Raw genomic sequence first — 14715 nt, forward strand, 5'->3', positions numbered from 1 at the left:
GAGGCTGTAAATCTTTACAGGAGCAGACCGCCTCATCTTTCTCCCGTGGAACCGCTGGTAGTTTCGAACTGCTGACCTTGCGGCTCACAGCCCGATTCGTAACCACTACGCGACCAGTAGTGGTTGACAAAAGATCAAGTAGTCTTTTCTGAACATTCTCAACTGTCAGATTGTTTCAGTAAATTGAAAGCAACCTTTTTCTGGCACCAATACTTTGTCCTCCCTAAGGACATACCCACCTTTTTGTTTGAAATGAAAAAAGGCTTGTTTTATGACTTGGCCGGCTGGGCTCTTGTTTACTTTTTCTGCATTGACATCAGCAGTCTCAAGATTAGTTTCTTGAGTTATTGTGTTTCATGATTTACAACAGCAGAGTAGTATCTCAAAACTTTGAACTTCTCTATCTAAAATACTATTTATGCAATGTGAAAAGAGTACTCTTGAGTGTTGAGATCATAGAATTGGGATCCTTAGATCTGGCATAGGTGTGGGGATTCAGGAGTTGGGAATGTACTATGAAAGCTACATCAGTGAGTGCATTTAAAACAGTAATTATGAATACTTATATAGGGCTCTGTTGTAAGCTATCTATGAAATTGTTGTAATCCTAAATAATTGAGAAAGATTCTATTTTTTTGTTTTTCCACTTTACAGCTGAAGACGTTGAGGCACACAGAGTTGGTAAATTACAAAAGGCCAGAACTACCAATAAGTTGTAGAACTGGGCTTTCAACCCAGCAGGTGCTTAATTTTTTGACAACATGCAGCATTCAGAATGCCTTGGATTCTTTCAAACAGTATTAGTTTTTTTAAATAGACTTTTTTAGCATTGGGAGATGTTAGCACTCCATAAGTAATACGTAATTTGAAAGTGGGTCATACAGATAAATGCACTTCCTAAAGGGAGACTGTTCTGTCATGATTTCAGACCTACTGTATACAGTTGATTCTCGTTATTTGCAGTAACTTTGGTCTATAACAAACAAATTTGTGTTGGAAGAAGTACAGCCAGAATTCTGCTTAGAAGCCAAGATGACAAGACACTTGTCACATACTTCTGACATTATCAGGATTGACCAGTCCCTGGAGAACAACACCATGCTTGATAAAGTGAGGGTCAGTGAAGAAAAGGGAGACCCCAATGAGATGCATTGGCACAGTGGCAGCAGCAGTGGACTCAAGTGCAGCAGCAGTTGTGAGGATGGTGCAGGCCGGGCAGTGTTTCGTTCTATTGTACATAGGGTCGTTCTAGGTGTAGGAACTGACTAAGAACAACAATAATGGTCTTTAAAGCCACCATGGACATTGATTTTGCAAATACTGAACCATTGCTCTTAGAGAGCTGTGGAGGTAGGATCCTGCAAGCCTCTGGTCACATTTTTATTAGCCAGTCAGTACATAACTGTAGTTTATGGATGTTTCAGTTTAAAGACACCTTATTTGACATATAAAAGGGTAAATTAAAAAGTATTGTTACTAGAAATCCAGATCATACATGCACAGGTATATTCAACACAAGATGTAGTTAAAAATAACATGCCTCTGATTTGTGGATGGCTGCAGATAAGTTCTCTTGGTAAATCACACTAGTGTTAGTATTGTTAGGGTGCCTCTAAAAAATTAAAAAAAAAATCGTTGCTGTGTGGAGAAAGCAGATTTTGAGGTTATATTTAATCTCAAATTTTTAGCAAAACTCAAGTGAAAGCCTTTTCAAATCATTGAAGCGTTGCAGCAAGTTTATGGGAATGCTGCCCCACATAAAACTGCACTTTATAGATGGAACATGCATTTGAGGGAAGGTGAGGAAGACCTCAAAGATGAGTCAACATAGGGAAGACTGTCAACCTCAACAAATGAAAAGACTGTGGCTAAAGTCCAGAAACAGGTGGGAAAGACTGTAGAATTACCATTGATGCAATAGCTGCTGAAGTTGGGATGTCACATTTACAATTTTTTATGTGAACATCATGGCCTCTGTAAGCTGTATGGGTGCCAAAAGTGTTGTGCAAAGATCAGCTAGCTCCAAAAGCTAATCTTTACATCAGTCTTTTGATTTTAAGCAAGATCAAAGCTAATAAAAATGAGTTTATGAAACAAATTATAACTGAAGACAAGTCCTGGATTTATTTACTAGTAACAACCAAGTAACAAGGCCCAGTCAAAACAGTGGTTCTTGAGGGGATCTACTGGGCCAGTTAAATTCAAGAATGAGAGGTCCACTCAGAAGGTTATGAGGACTGTTTTTATTTTTTTAGGGGGGGGGGGCTGCATTCCAAAGTCTTGATCTTGATTTTCTCAAAGGATGCAGGATGATCACAAAGAGCTATTAGGAAGAAGTTTTAAGAAAATTGAGAACTAACATTGTTGAGGGAAAGGCAAGGAAAGTTTTTATTTTCTCATTACAATAATGCACCTGTTCCTTCTTTGACAGTAACAAGCACTGTCCTATGAGAATTTCACTAGTAAACCTTCCCCATCCACCCTATACCCTGATCTTGTCCCTTTAGCCTTCTTGTTTCCAAAAGTCAACATTACAAAAGTATGCAATTTGAGTACCACCTGCCATTTGCTGTGGTGTAAATCAAAGAGGGCAAAATTCTTTTGGAAGCTGCTGTTGTTAAGTGCTGTTAAGTAGGTTCTGACTCATAGTGACCCTGTATAGAGTTTCCAAGGAGCAACTGGTGAGTTTGAACCACCAGTACCTTGGGGTTCAAACTGACTTGGTGGTTCACTGTATTATCCTGTAGCGTCACACCTTCAGAAGTATATAGACTAGCTTAGCTGGAGGATATTTCAAGGAAAAATAATGTAATAGTATGACATTTTTGTTTAATTAAGCTTTATTTACCCTTGTATTATCCCACTTGTTACCTGAAATATTTTAACATCTTTTCTAATCATGCAACTGCTTTCGGCAACTCCTGCTAGTTTAGTGGACTTGTGAAACTTTTTAATCTAAGTATTTAGTAGCATGTAGTGCAGAAGTCCACGTGTGAATACCCTCTCTGTTGTTAAGTGCTGTTGAGTCAGTTCCTACTCATAGCGACCCTGTATGGGGTTTCCGAGGAGCAACTGGTGAGTTTGAACCACCAACCTTGAGGTCCAGTGCTTATTCTACAGAGCTACAATCAGTACTCCAAAACATATTATGTTGTTGTTAAGTGCTGTGGAGTTGGTTCCGACTCATAGCAACCCTCTATAGGGCTTCAGAGAAGCGGCTGTAAGGTTGAACCATCAACCTTGCCATCCAGTGCATTTACCTGCAGCGCCACACCAAGACTCCTTGAATACCTTTTATTAGTGTTAAGAAAAAAATTATAATCTTTTCCCAAGATAGTAAACTGGGGAAAAAATAGTTAATGGAAAAAGGTTATAATAGATTCAATATTGCTAAAATTGTTTTTTATTTTATCAAATACAATGTCTACATATGTTTAAGGAACAGGAGATGTGTATAAGAAAATGCTTGTGTTAAAAACATTTAATGGATGCCTGGATTCATTAGCTGGATCAAGGACCATAAACTGGGAAATCATTGTCAGATGCCACAATTCCTGGTACCAGGGATTAGTAGGAAAGTGCTATTCAGAACGTACTCCAGTTAAAAATGTCAGTGAGCTTAGGTTAAGCAATCCCTCAGTGGTACAAGCAGCAAAGTGCTCGACTCCTAGCCCAGAGGTTGGTGACTGAACCAACCCAGAGATGCCTTGGAAGAGAGGCCTGGCAATTTGCTTGTGAAAAGTCACAGACTGTCAAGTACAGTTTATTTTGACCCACATGGAACCACCATTAGTCAGATTGGACTCAACTGCAACTAAACAACAACCAGATAGTTGAGATTACTAGAAAAGTCCTTACATGCTAAAGCCCTGGTGTGGCACTGTAGGGTAAACACTGTACTGGTACTTCAAAGTTGGTAGTTCAAACCCACCAGCTGCTCTGTGAAATCCTATATAGGGTTGCTGTGAATCTACTTGACATAACAGCATATGCCAAAGCTAGTCATTAGAACTGTGGTGTAATTATGATTCGTTTTAAGTGATTATTAACACTTTGAAGAATCTAATGAGGGGATTGGTCAGTATTTACCACCCTGCTGGGTTTTAAATGAGCCATCTCAGAAGCAGAATAGGGGATCTCATTACCATCAAACAAGTGCCAGGAGTAGAGTTTGTTCTTTGGACCCCAAAACCACTGTGCATTGGGTCTCCTTGAATAGAAAGCTGTGTGACATTGGAGGAGTGACAAAGGAGCAACAGCAGCAGAATCAAATGCCAGAGCATGAGACAATAGTGAGTTTCCCAGCCCATGGAAGAAGTTAAAGCTGAGTGACTTTGGGCAGGACACTTGCTTGCATAGTGGGGTGCCTCCAGGCACTTCATTGAGGGAGCTAGGTTTGCTGATCCATGGAGCCAGATCCGAGTGCCTTCAGACTGAGGTTTATAGTGGAGTTGTGTGTTCTGTAGACATTTATCAGCAGCCCTAAAAGAGCCCAGTATTGTATCATTGCCTAGACATAGAAACCTCACTGTGGGCATGGCTGAAGAGAGGTTGTCCTGAGTGGAAGAACTATGTCCTGAGCATTTCTGAACCCAAATTGCTAGACCAATGGCTTATTCACTGCAAACACCTTTTTAAAACAACAAAAGTCGACTATACACATGGACCTCACTAGATGAAATACACAAAAATCAAATTGACTACATTTGTGGGAAGAGACAGTGGAAAAGCTCCATATGATCAGCCAAAACAAGGCCAGGGGCTGGCCAACTGTGGAACAGACCATCAAATGCTCCTATGAAAGTTCAGGCGGAAGCTGAAAAAACTAAAGCAAGTTCACGAAAATCAAAATATGACCCTGAACGTACTCCACCTGAATTTAGATACTATCTCAAGAAGACATTTGGTGCATTAGACACTAATGACCAAAGGCCAGAAGAGTTGTGCGATGACATCAAGAACATCATCCAGGAAGAAAGCAAAAGATAACCAAAAAGGAAAAAGAAATACAGAAATTTGGCGTGTAATACATTTTAGGATGCTCAGGTCTCCAGTGTTCTATTGTGTACCACCATACTAAACAATTTAAAAACAAATATTCTATTAAAGACTGGTTAGGATTCAACTGTTTATGAAGATATATGTAATTCTGTGAAATAATCTGAAACATTTTCCACTGAATGTTTTTAATTAAACAGCAGTGCTTTTAATTGTCTGATACACCTGTTAGAAAATTATTTAAAGATTTTTCTCCCTTCATCATTGATTGATTTGACTGTATCCAAAGTAAATCTTTGTAGAGGTAACCTTATATTTATCAATTTTTTGAAACTTTATTGTGAGGCTTCCAGTGTAGACCATCAGTTTTATATTCACCAAATCATATACTGTTTCACCTCATTAACCTTCTTTTTCAATTTCACCATGAAGTAAGAAATTCATAAAGTTCAGCTTTCAAATTATTTGTATTCCAGAAGTTTGTTTTATATTCCTATAAAAGAATAGTATAGAAAGGCATTTTAAGTCCTTTGACTGTAAAAATCAAAACATACCTGAAAAGTATATTTGGAAATTGATGGGATTTTTTGTTTGTTTTGGGGAGAGGCCTGTTTTCACTTTCAAAATATTCATTCCCACAAATATATCACTTACGGTACTTTTTCACTGAGTAAGCTGTAGAAACATAAATAAGTAGGAGCAAACTTTTCTGATGTTAACCTTATAAGATTTGGAGGATCAAGGAAAAAATGAATTAAATAACTTCAAAATTGGGAAATGAAAGCCATCAGCAATTAACTGGGCTGTGTACGGAAAAGATGTAGGGGAAGATGGTGAGGAGGTTGTGAACAAGGCCACCACAGAAATTTCACTCTACCCTTATTATTCAGGAATTTCATATTTACAAATTTGGCTACTGACTAAAATTCATTTAGAACCCCAAAATCAATATTGTCATTGCTTCTGTGGTCATTTGCAGACAAGCTCAAAGGAGGGAAAAATTTGAGTCACCTGGTGAGAAGAGTCCCAGCCAAACTTGATCATGACTTATTTCAGTAAACAAGGACCTTTCTCATGGTCTGTTTAGTACCACATTTTCTGCATTTTTGTTGATTTCATTGTTTACAGTGGCCCTCAAGAATGTTACTGAAGTGTGCAGTATAATTTCCTAAGCACAAGAAGGCTGTGATGTGTCTTACAGAGAGGTACATGTGGTGGTAGCTTCAAACAGGCATGATTTATATTTCTGTTGACCATGAGTTCAATGTCAATAGACCCAACAAAATCCAAAACCTATTGCTGTCAAGTCAGTTCCAACGTAATGATCCTATAGGACAAAACAGAATCGCCCTATAGGGTTTCCAGGTCTGTAACCTTTACAGGTTGTCTTGCCCCAACTTATTCCTGTGAGCAGCTGGTGCATTTGATTTGCCAACTTTTGGTTATAGCAGCTGAGTGCCAGACCACTGAGCCACCAGCCCTCCTTAAAAAGCAGCAATATGAGAGTAAGTTCAAAAGTATTACAAAATCACAGAAATAACAAAATAGGAAGCTGTTGCTCCAACATAGCCTTCATCTAGGTGTAGATCCTTTGGAAAGCTTTGTTCCTTCCTTCCCTGAAGGATGCTGTGCTGTTTGATTTATACCATATAAAAATGATGCACTGTCATGATGGGAAAACAATTCCTTTGTGCAACTTTCTTGGCCTATTTCTCACCAGTGCAGTTCTCCATTTTCTTAAAATGTGCCCTGTGTCCTTGGAGGAATACTGTCATGATTACCCTTTGCTGCTGCTGCTGTGTGCTGTCAAGACAGTTCTGACTCATAGTGACCCTCTATAAGTCTTTATGGGAGCAGAAATCCTCATTTATCTCCCACGGAGTGGTTTTTGTTGTTCTTAGGTGCCATCGAGTAGGTACCGACCCATAGCAACCTTATGTACAGCAGAACAAAACACTAGCCGATCCTGGGCCAAACTCACTATTGTTGACACATTTGAGCCATTGATGCTGCCACTTGGCCAATCCATCTTGCTGGGGGTCTTCCCCTTTTTATCTGACCCTCCACCTTACCAAACATGATATCCTTCTTCAGCGACTGGTCCCTCCTGACATTATCTCCAAAGTATGAGAGACAAAGTTTGTCCATCTTGGTCTCCAAGGAGCACTCTGGCTGCACTTCTTCCAGCACAGATCTATTTGTTCTTTTGGCAGCCCATGGTACTTTCAGTATTCTCCACAAACACCGTAATTCCAAAGCATCAATTCTTCTACGGTCTTTCTTATTTACTGTCCAACTTTCACATGCATATGAGATTATTGAAAATACCATGGCTTGGGTCAGGTGCACCTTAGTCCTCAAGCTGACATCTTTGCTCTTCAACACTTTAATAAAGTCTTGTGCCGCAGATTTGCCTAATGCAATACGTCATTTGATTTCTTGACTGCTGGCTCCATGAGTGTTGATAGTTGATCCAAGAAGAATGAAGTCCCTAACAACTTCAATCTTTTCTCTGTTGATAAGAATGTTGTTTATTGGTCCAGTGGTGAGGATTTTTGTTTTTTTTACATTGAGATGCAATCCATACCGAAGGCTGTGGTCTTTCATCTTCATCAGTAAATGTTTTAAGTCCTTTTCACTTTTAGCTAGCTAAGTTGTATCATCTGCATATCGCAAGTTGTTAATGAGTCTTCCTCCAATCCCGATGCCACGTTTCTTCATATTAGCCAGCTTCTCAGATTATTTGCTCAGCATACAGGTTGAATAAGTATGGTGAAAGAATGCAACCCTGTCGTACACCTTTTTTAATTTTAAACCATCCAGTGTTCCCATATTCTGTTCGATCACCTGTGTCTTGGTCCATGTACAAATTCCTTGTGAGCAGAATTAAGTGTTCTGGAATACTCATACTTCACAATATTGTCCATAGCTTGTCATGATCCATGCAGTTGAAAGCCTTTGCATAGTCAATAAAGCATGGGTAGACATCTTTCTGATATTCTCTGCTTTCTGCCAAGATCCATAGGACATCAGCAATGATATCCCTCGTTCCACGGCCTCTTCTGAATCCGGCTTGGACCTTTGGAAGTTCTCTGTCAGTGTATGCTTGCAGCCATTTCTGTATTACCTTTAGTAAAACTTTACTTGCATGGGATGTCAAAGAGATTGTCCAATGATATCCGCATTCTGTTGGGTTACCTCTCTTTGGAATGGGCACAAATATGGATCTCTTTCAATCAGTTGGCCAGATAATTGTCTTCCAAATTTCTTGGCATAGATGAGTGAGTGCCTCCTGTGCTGCCTCACTTTCTTGAAAGATTTCAATTTTTATTCCATCAGTTCCTGGTGCCTTGTTTTTTGCCAATTCCTTTAATGCACCTTGGGCTTCCTCCTTCAGGATCATTGGCTCTTGATCATAGCTACATACTACTGTTCCTAGTTAGTGGACTCGAATTCCTGACCTTGTGGTTAGCATCCCAATGTATAACCCACTATGCCACCAGTGCTCCTCAAGATGACCTCTCTGCCTTGAATTTAACTGGCCCAGCAGATCCTTTAAGAAGCCACTGTTTTGATTGTATTTTTGTTTTTGAAGGTACCCTAGTGAGACTAAGGACAAGTACATTACTGAGAGAATTTGTCTATAGCAACCACTGCACATCATAGGATAAGCACTTGACCTCAAGGTCCGTTTGAACACTAAGGTCAGCAGTTCAAACTGACCTGCCGTTTTGGAAACCCTATCCAGGGTTGCTGTGAGTTGTAACCGACTCAGTGGCATTTAGCAATAATAATAATAACTCACTGATAGCAAAGATATACTTGAACACTTTTTGTTTGGAATCAAACCCATATGAACTGGAAGCCATGTAGCAATATTTTTTATTTACCCTCGTGTGTGTGTATTTGTGTTGTTAAGTGCTGTTTGGACTCATAGTGACTCTGTATAGTGTTTCCGAGGAGCAGCTAGTGGGCTTGCACTTAAAGTCCAGTGCTTATCCAACAGTGCCACATCAGGACATAGGCTGTATTAAGAATGATGCTTAATCCAGCTTTCAAGAATTTAAAGTTTGTGCTTTTTCATCACTGTTATGATCTGAAAGTTCTAGCAAAACAAATAGGTTTATATTTTAGTCATTGACTTAATGTTTGATCACAAAGACATAAAGCAGGATTTGTCTTTTGTTCTGTTTTTGTAAATAAAGTTTTATTAGAACATTTTGTTGTTGTTTAGTGCTGTCGAGTTGGTTCTGACCCATAGCCACCTTATATAAGGTTTTCAAGGAGCCACTGGTGAGCATGAACCACCAACCTTGCAGTTCAAGACAACTTTTCAGTCCAGCATATTAACCCACAGTGCCACACCAGGATTCCATAGCCAATAAAAGTCTGTATGTTTACATATTGTCAGTGTCTGCTTTCAGAGTAAGTACAGCAACAGAGTTTGGTAGTTGAGTAGTTGAGACAGAGAGACCTTAAGGTCTTTAAATCTTAAACTGTACTGTCAGGGTACCGAGACAGTTTGCTGACCTCTAACATGGAAGGGTGATGGGAGAATATGAAAAGTTGTCTTTGTGTTGAGAAGAGAGTTGTATACTTTTTTAAAAGTTCTATTGTTTTTCTAAATAAGTAATCATTGTGTGTTAAGTTGTTAAGTGCCATCGAGGCAATTCTGACTCATAGAGACCCTGTATAGGGTTTTTGAGAAGAAATTGTTGTTTTGAACTGCCAACTTTGGATTCCCAGTCCAGTGTTGATCCTACAGCGTCACGCCAGGAGTCCAAAAATCCTCACAAGTGGACCAGTAAGTAACATCGTAATAAATGGAGGAAAGACTTCATTTTACTTGGATCCACAATCAGCACTCATAGAAGCAGCAGCCAAATGTGTGTGTGTATGTATATAAAGCATATATGTTAATAAAATTCAAAACGTTTGAAAAGTCTTCCTCTCCAGTGGATCTAAATGCCAATTGACTTTCATAATTTTACTTGTACTACAGTACAATTTGTATGATGAGCAAACAATCTGAGAAGCTGGATTATATGAAGAATTTGGCATTAGGATTGGAGACCGACTCATTAACAACCTACAATATGTAGATGATACAACCTTGCCTGCTGAAAGCGAAGAGGACTTAAAATACTTAGGGAGATCAAATATAGCCTTCAATATGGGTTGCACCTCAATGTAAAGGAAACAAAAGTCGTCACCACTGTAGTATTAAAAAGTATCATTGAACAAAGAGATACATATACTTCCCTTACAGGATCTTGAGCAGCTAATTAAAACACAAGTGTCACTTTTACTTTGCAAATAAAGAATTTGAATCTATTTACCATATATCTAGGAATTGATAAATATGTTTACTTCATTTAGAATACAGTTACAAAATGAGAATTTTTATGGAAAAGAGAAGGGGCTTTTCCTCCCCCTTAAATTGTGGTCATGTGTTGATACTAAACAGTTAACTAAGATCTGGCTTTGCTGGTAATTTAAACTCAATATTTAAAGAACTTTAAGATACATGCTTATTCATGTGTTCTATAAATAAGAACTTTCTGTAGTCTATATTTTAAATATAGAAGAGTTTAATGTTTATGTTTATTTTTATGGTAATATCTAGTGTTGAACTTCAAGTAAATGTAATTTATATTTTAGACTGCCATTTTAAACAGTGTATTCAAAACTGTACTGGCCTAGATGCCCTAACTGAACTTTTTTTTTTTTTTTAGTTACTCCAGAGGATCCACTGAACATAGGATGTTGCCACAAAATCTACCTCGTGTGTTAGTCTCTTTCACTCATGGTTTGTGCAGTTGCAAATCTGAGCAGGATGTCTGCAGGCCGTGTTGAAAAACTCTGAAGAACCTAAGTGACACGGCATGACCTAGGAGTGATTCTAAGCCTATAACAAGATACTGATTCATTAGTGAATGTGTCAGCTTTGCTTCTGAATGCTGCAGATAACAGCACCTAGAGTTTCTCCTTTATTTTTGAAGTATTCACTTGACCTTCCATCAGTAGGATTGACTTTTCTAATCTGTTCTTGGAGACATTAATGGAATACAGTCATGTCCACTCAAGACGAGAGGCAGATCAATACTGAATATGCTGTGTCCTTGTTGGAACAGTTAAAACTGTTTTATGAACAGCAGCTGCTTACTGACATAGTGTTAATTGTTGAGGGCACTGAATTTCCTTGTCATAAGATGGTTCTTGCAACATGTAGCTCTTATTTCAGGTAAGTGCTTTAATCTTGATTATTTTATAAGTGCAGAAAATTGACTTATTTTTATGTTTAATAGCAATTCATCAATTTTGAATTCAAAAATTTAAAAATATTAGATCTTAATGTTCTGCTAAGTTTTTTATATTCAGATGGTGTATGTAGTGCTAGCCAAATCATGCCCTTGCATGTATTAAGTATGGAACAGATGAAAGTTGTTACAAAATTTAAATACCAGAAATTTGTTGAAATTAAAGTAAATTTTTAATTTTAATATTGGGAGGCAGAAAGATTGGAGATACTTTTTTCCCACTGAGAGAAGAAAAATTGAATAATTGACTTTTTTTTAAACGTTTTTATTGTGGATTGAGTGAAAGTTTACAGGGCAAACAATCAGTTTTACATTCAACAGATCATAACCTTGTTTCATTACAATGATTATAATCCCCTCCATGTACCATCAGTTAACAGTATTTCTCTCTAGTCACTTCAGCTTTTTAAAAAACAAAACAAAAACCCACTAAGGTATATATAATAATTTTTTACACATCCAAAAGGCATATTCTGCAAGTCTGCCTCCTGGTTCTTAGTTCCTCTGTTCCCATGAATCTATAGTCCTCAGCTGCTCCCTCTCTCCATGTCCCCTTTTCTGCCTCCCATCTCTGGCATCTCTCTTTCTCTGGATAAGGTCTTGCATTCTGCTTGTGCTCTTCTCCCTTAATGGTCCTAGGGTCCTCTGTTTCTGGACTGCAAGATTAACCACTCCCCTGTATTTGTTACAATTAGTCATGATAACAATTACTCATTATATTGAATCATACGAGTCTTCTCCCCATCGCTTTTCACCAAACCCATCTAGACAAAATGAAATCTATTCAGTGGGGACTCTTTCTTTCCCCCCATACTGTTAAAACTAAACTCTCTCTTGAAACCTTGTAAGCCAGTCACTTCGTGCCTTTATCACCCCCTCATTTTAGGTAGCCAGTGTCTTAAGTTGCCTATCCCTATTTACCCTGTGTATAGAGGGGATAGATAGCATTGGTACTTGATATGAAGATTCTATCCCTCTCTCTTGTTATTTAGAGTTAGCCACGTTCATCAAATTGTAGCAATTTACCCTTTACCTTGTTTCCTTTATCAAAAAAAAAAACATTTTTTGGGGGGGGGTGGTAATCTTACTCTAGTTGAGTCTTGTCTAGCCATTGAAGCTAGGTCAAATGGGTACTGTCTGCAAGTTTGGGTGTTCTTGTGTCTCTCCCCTCACTTCATATCAGCTGGATGCTTTAATCTCCATTCTAGCCCTCTGTGGCTATGTCCTTGTTCATGGGCTCAAGTGTCCCTAGGTCTCAACAAACTTTGGACCAACCAGCCCTTCCTCTTCTCTCTCTCATCTCGACGTCAGTGGGAGTCAGTGGACTGTGGTTGAACTCAGCCCATTTCTTCATTGCTACCTGTCTCCCTCTTCCACTCACCAGTAGACCAGTGTGGTCACCAGCAAGCTTACGTGACTTTTCATGTGTGTTCCCTTGAGTTTCAGTATTAGAGGGGAGTTTGTTCTGAAAGAACTTGATGGCTTGCCGGTGAACAGCTTTCTTGTTCTTATAGTAGCCAGTCATGCTGACATTTTTGTTTTGGGTTTTTCTTGATGATCTTTCTTAAAAGATGTATCTGATGTTGCTTTAGCTTTTCCAGGCTGGTCTGGTTGTCCTTGTTAGTGGGACTGTCCCACCTCAGAAGGTTCTGGATGGGACTCAGGTATCTACCTAAGGTCCTATACTTTCCAAAGGCTTTGCAAGAGGCCTATTTCACTGGGCAAGTCCTAAAACCCCTTTTAGGTATTCCAATCAGTTATAGGCTGAAGACGGGCTTACAGGTTTTCTTTAATCATATTTCCCAACATTCCTTTCTATCCCACTTGAGTGTCTATTTTACAATAGTAGGCAAGGGAAACCAATATTCATGAGACAGTAAAGCATTTTACTATTATTTCCCCTTTTCAAACTATGGTTAGAACCCCCTTCCAAGACTAATAATGGGAATACAGGAGCAGACATGCGCTCTGATTGGTGACCACGTTTGTCACCGATAAGTGGAAGTGAGGGAAAAACAGTAGTGAAACTGTGAGCTAAGCCCTACAGCATTCACTGGACTCTCGTGAACCCCGGGTTGGCCAACAGTGTGGCAAGACCTGGGGACTCCTGGGCCCAGAGTGAATGGCATAGCCACAGAGGACTAGAGTGGAGAGTGAAGCTCCCAGCAGATAAGAAGAGAGGACATATGCATAAGAACAACCACACTTGCAGTTAATACCCATTTGACCTGGCTTCAACGACTGGATGAATGATCAGAGCTCAACTAGAAGAAGAAAGAAAAGGAAACAAAAAGTAATTTGATAATACTTTGATGAACTTGACCTATACCTAAGGGTGCAGTAGCTCAAAAGAGGGAACAAATCTTTTTACAGCAAGGATCATTTCCCACCGCCTCCATACACAGAGTGGACAGGGATGGGCAACTTTGACATTGGCTACCCAAAGTGGGGGGACTACAAAGGCAAGAAGTGACTAGCTTACAAGCTTTCAAGAGGGTGCCTAGATCCAGAGGGTGCGGAGGAAGGAAGAATCTCCACTGTGTAATATCCAGTCTGTCTGGGCGGGACTGATGAAAGGAGATAGGGATAGGTCTCTTGTAATACAATAGTGAATAATTGTTATCAGGACTGACTGAGGGTTGGAAATGTAAAGGTGGACCTTTTGTAGCAAAAGGAGGGGAGGTCCCTGGGACCATCAAGGGAAAAGAGTGAAGTGTAGCTCCCGACCCAGAGAAACATTGACACCAGAGATGGAGGCAGAGACGATGATGTGGAGAGATGGAACGGCTGGGGACTCTAGACACATAGAGAGAGGGGGGCTGTGTGCTGACAACTCAGGGGCAGGCTTGCAGGGTATATATCCTTTGGTTGGTTGATGATGCATGGAGGGGATTGTAACCATGGAAAGGAAATGATATACGATAGGATGAATGTAAAGCTAATGTTCTCCTATGTAAACTGTCCCATAATTCACAATAAAACATTTAAAAAACAAAACAAAAAACTATGCCTGGATCCCTGTATCACAGAGCCCTGTTGTTCCAAAGTTGAGCATGAATCACTATTTACCTCTATCCCACTTAGGCCATGCAAACCTGTCCCAGTCTTCCCCTATCTATCTTGTCCGTTCACCTCCTCCCCTTTCTTGTATTGTAATCCCCAACACCCAAACTAAACTGCCCACCCCATCCCCATTGTTATGGTTACCTTATATTCCATTAACCTTTCCCTCCATTTAAGACAGTCTATTTTATCCTCTAATCTACCTTGCCTTCTTACAACCTGGATCTCTGTTCCTCTGTGTTTACCTTCTTTAACATTCTTTAATTGTTTTGGTCATAGGCTGATTCTCTGTTCTTAAAATTTTATTCTGTTCTTGACTCTTCCATTTGTCAGT

General features: G+C 39.3%; 1 protein-coding gene across 1 annotated transcript in view; it reads left to right on the plus strand.

Moving 5' to 3' along the window:
• Positions 1-10732: 10732 nt before the first annotated feature.
• Positions 10733-14715, plus strand: part of KBTBD2 (kelch repeat and BTB (POZ) domain containing 2) — a 20927-nt gene continuing 16944 nt past the window's right edge. Inside the window, exon 1 of the mRNA XM_006832149.1 lies at positions 10733-11242. Coding sequence (XP_006832212.1) covers positions 11073-11242 — 170 coding nt within the window. The 5' untranslated portion in view covers positions 10733-11072. The remainder of the gene's footprint in view (positions 11243-14715) is intronic.

This window comes from Chrysochloris asiatica, unplaced genomic scaffold (genome assembly GCF_000296735.1).
Source record: "Chrysochloris asiatica unplaced genomic scaffold, ChrAsi1.0 scaffold00006, whole genome shotgun sequence".
Classification (NCBI taxonomy): domain Eukaryota; kingdom Metazoa; phylum Chordata; class Mammalia; order Afrosoricida; family Chrysochloridae; genus Chrysochloris; species Chrysochloris asiatica.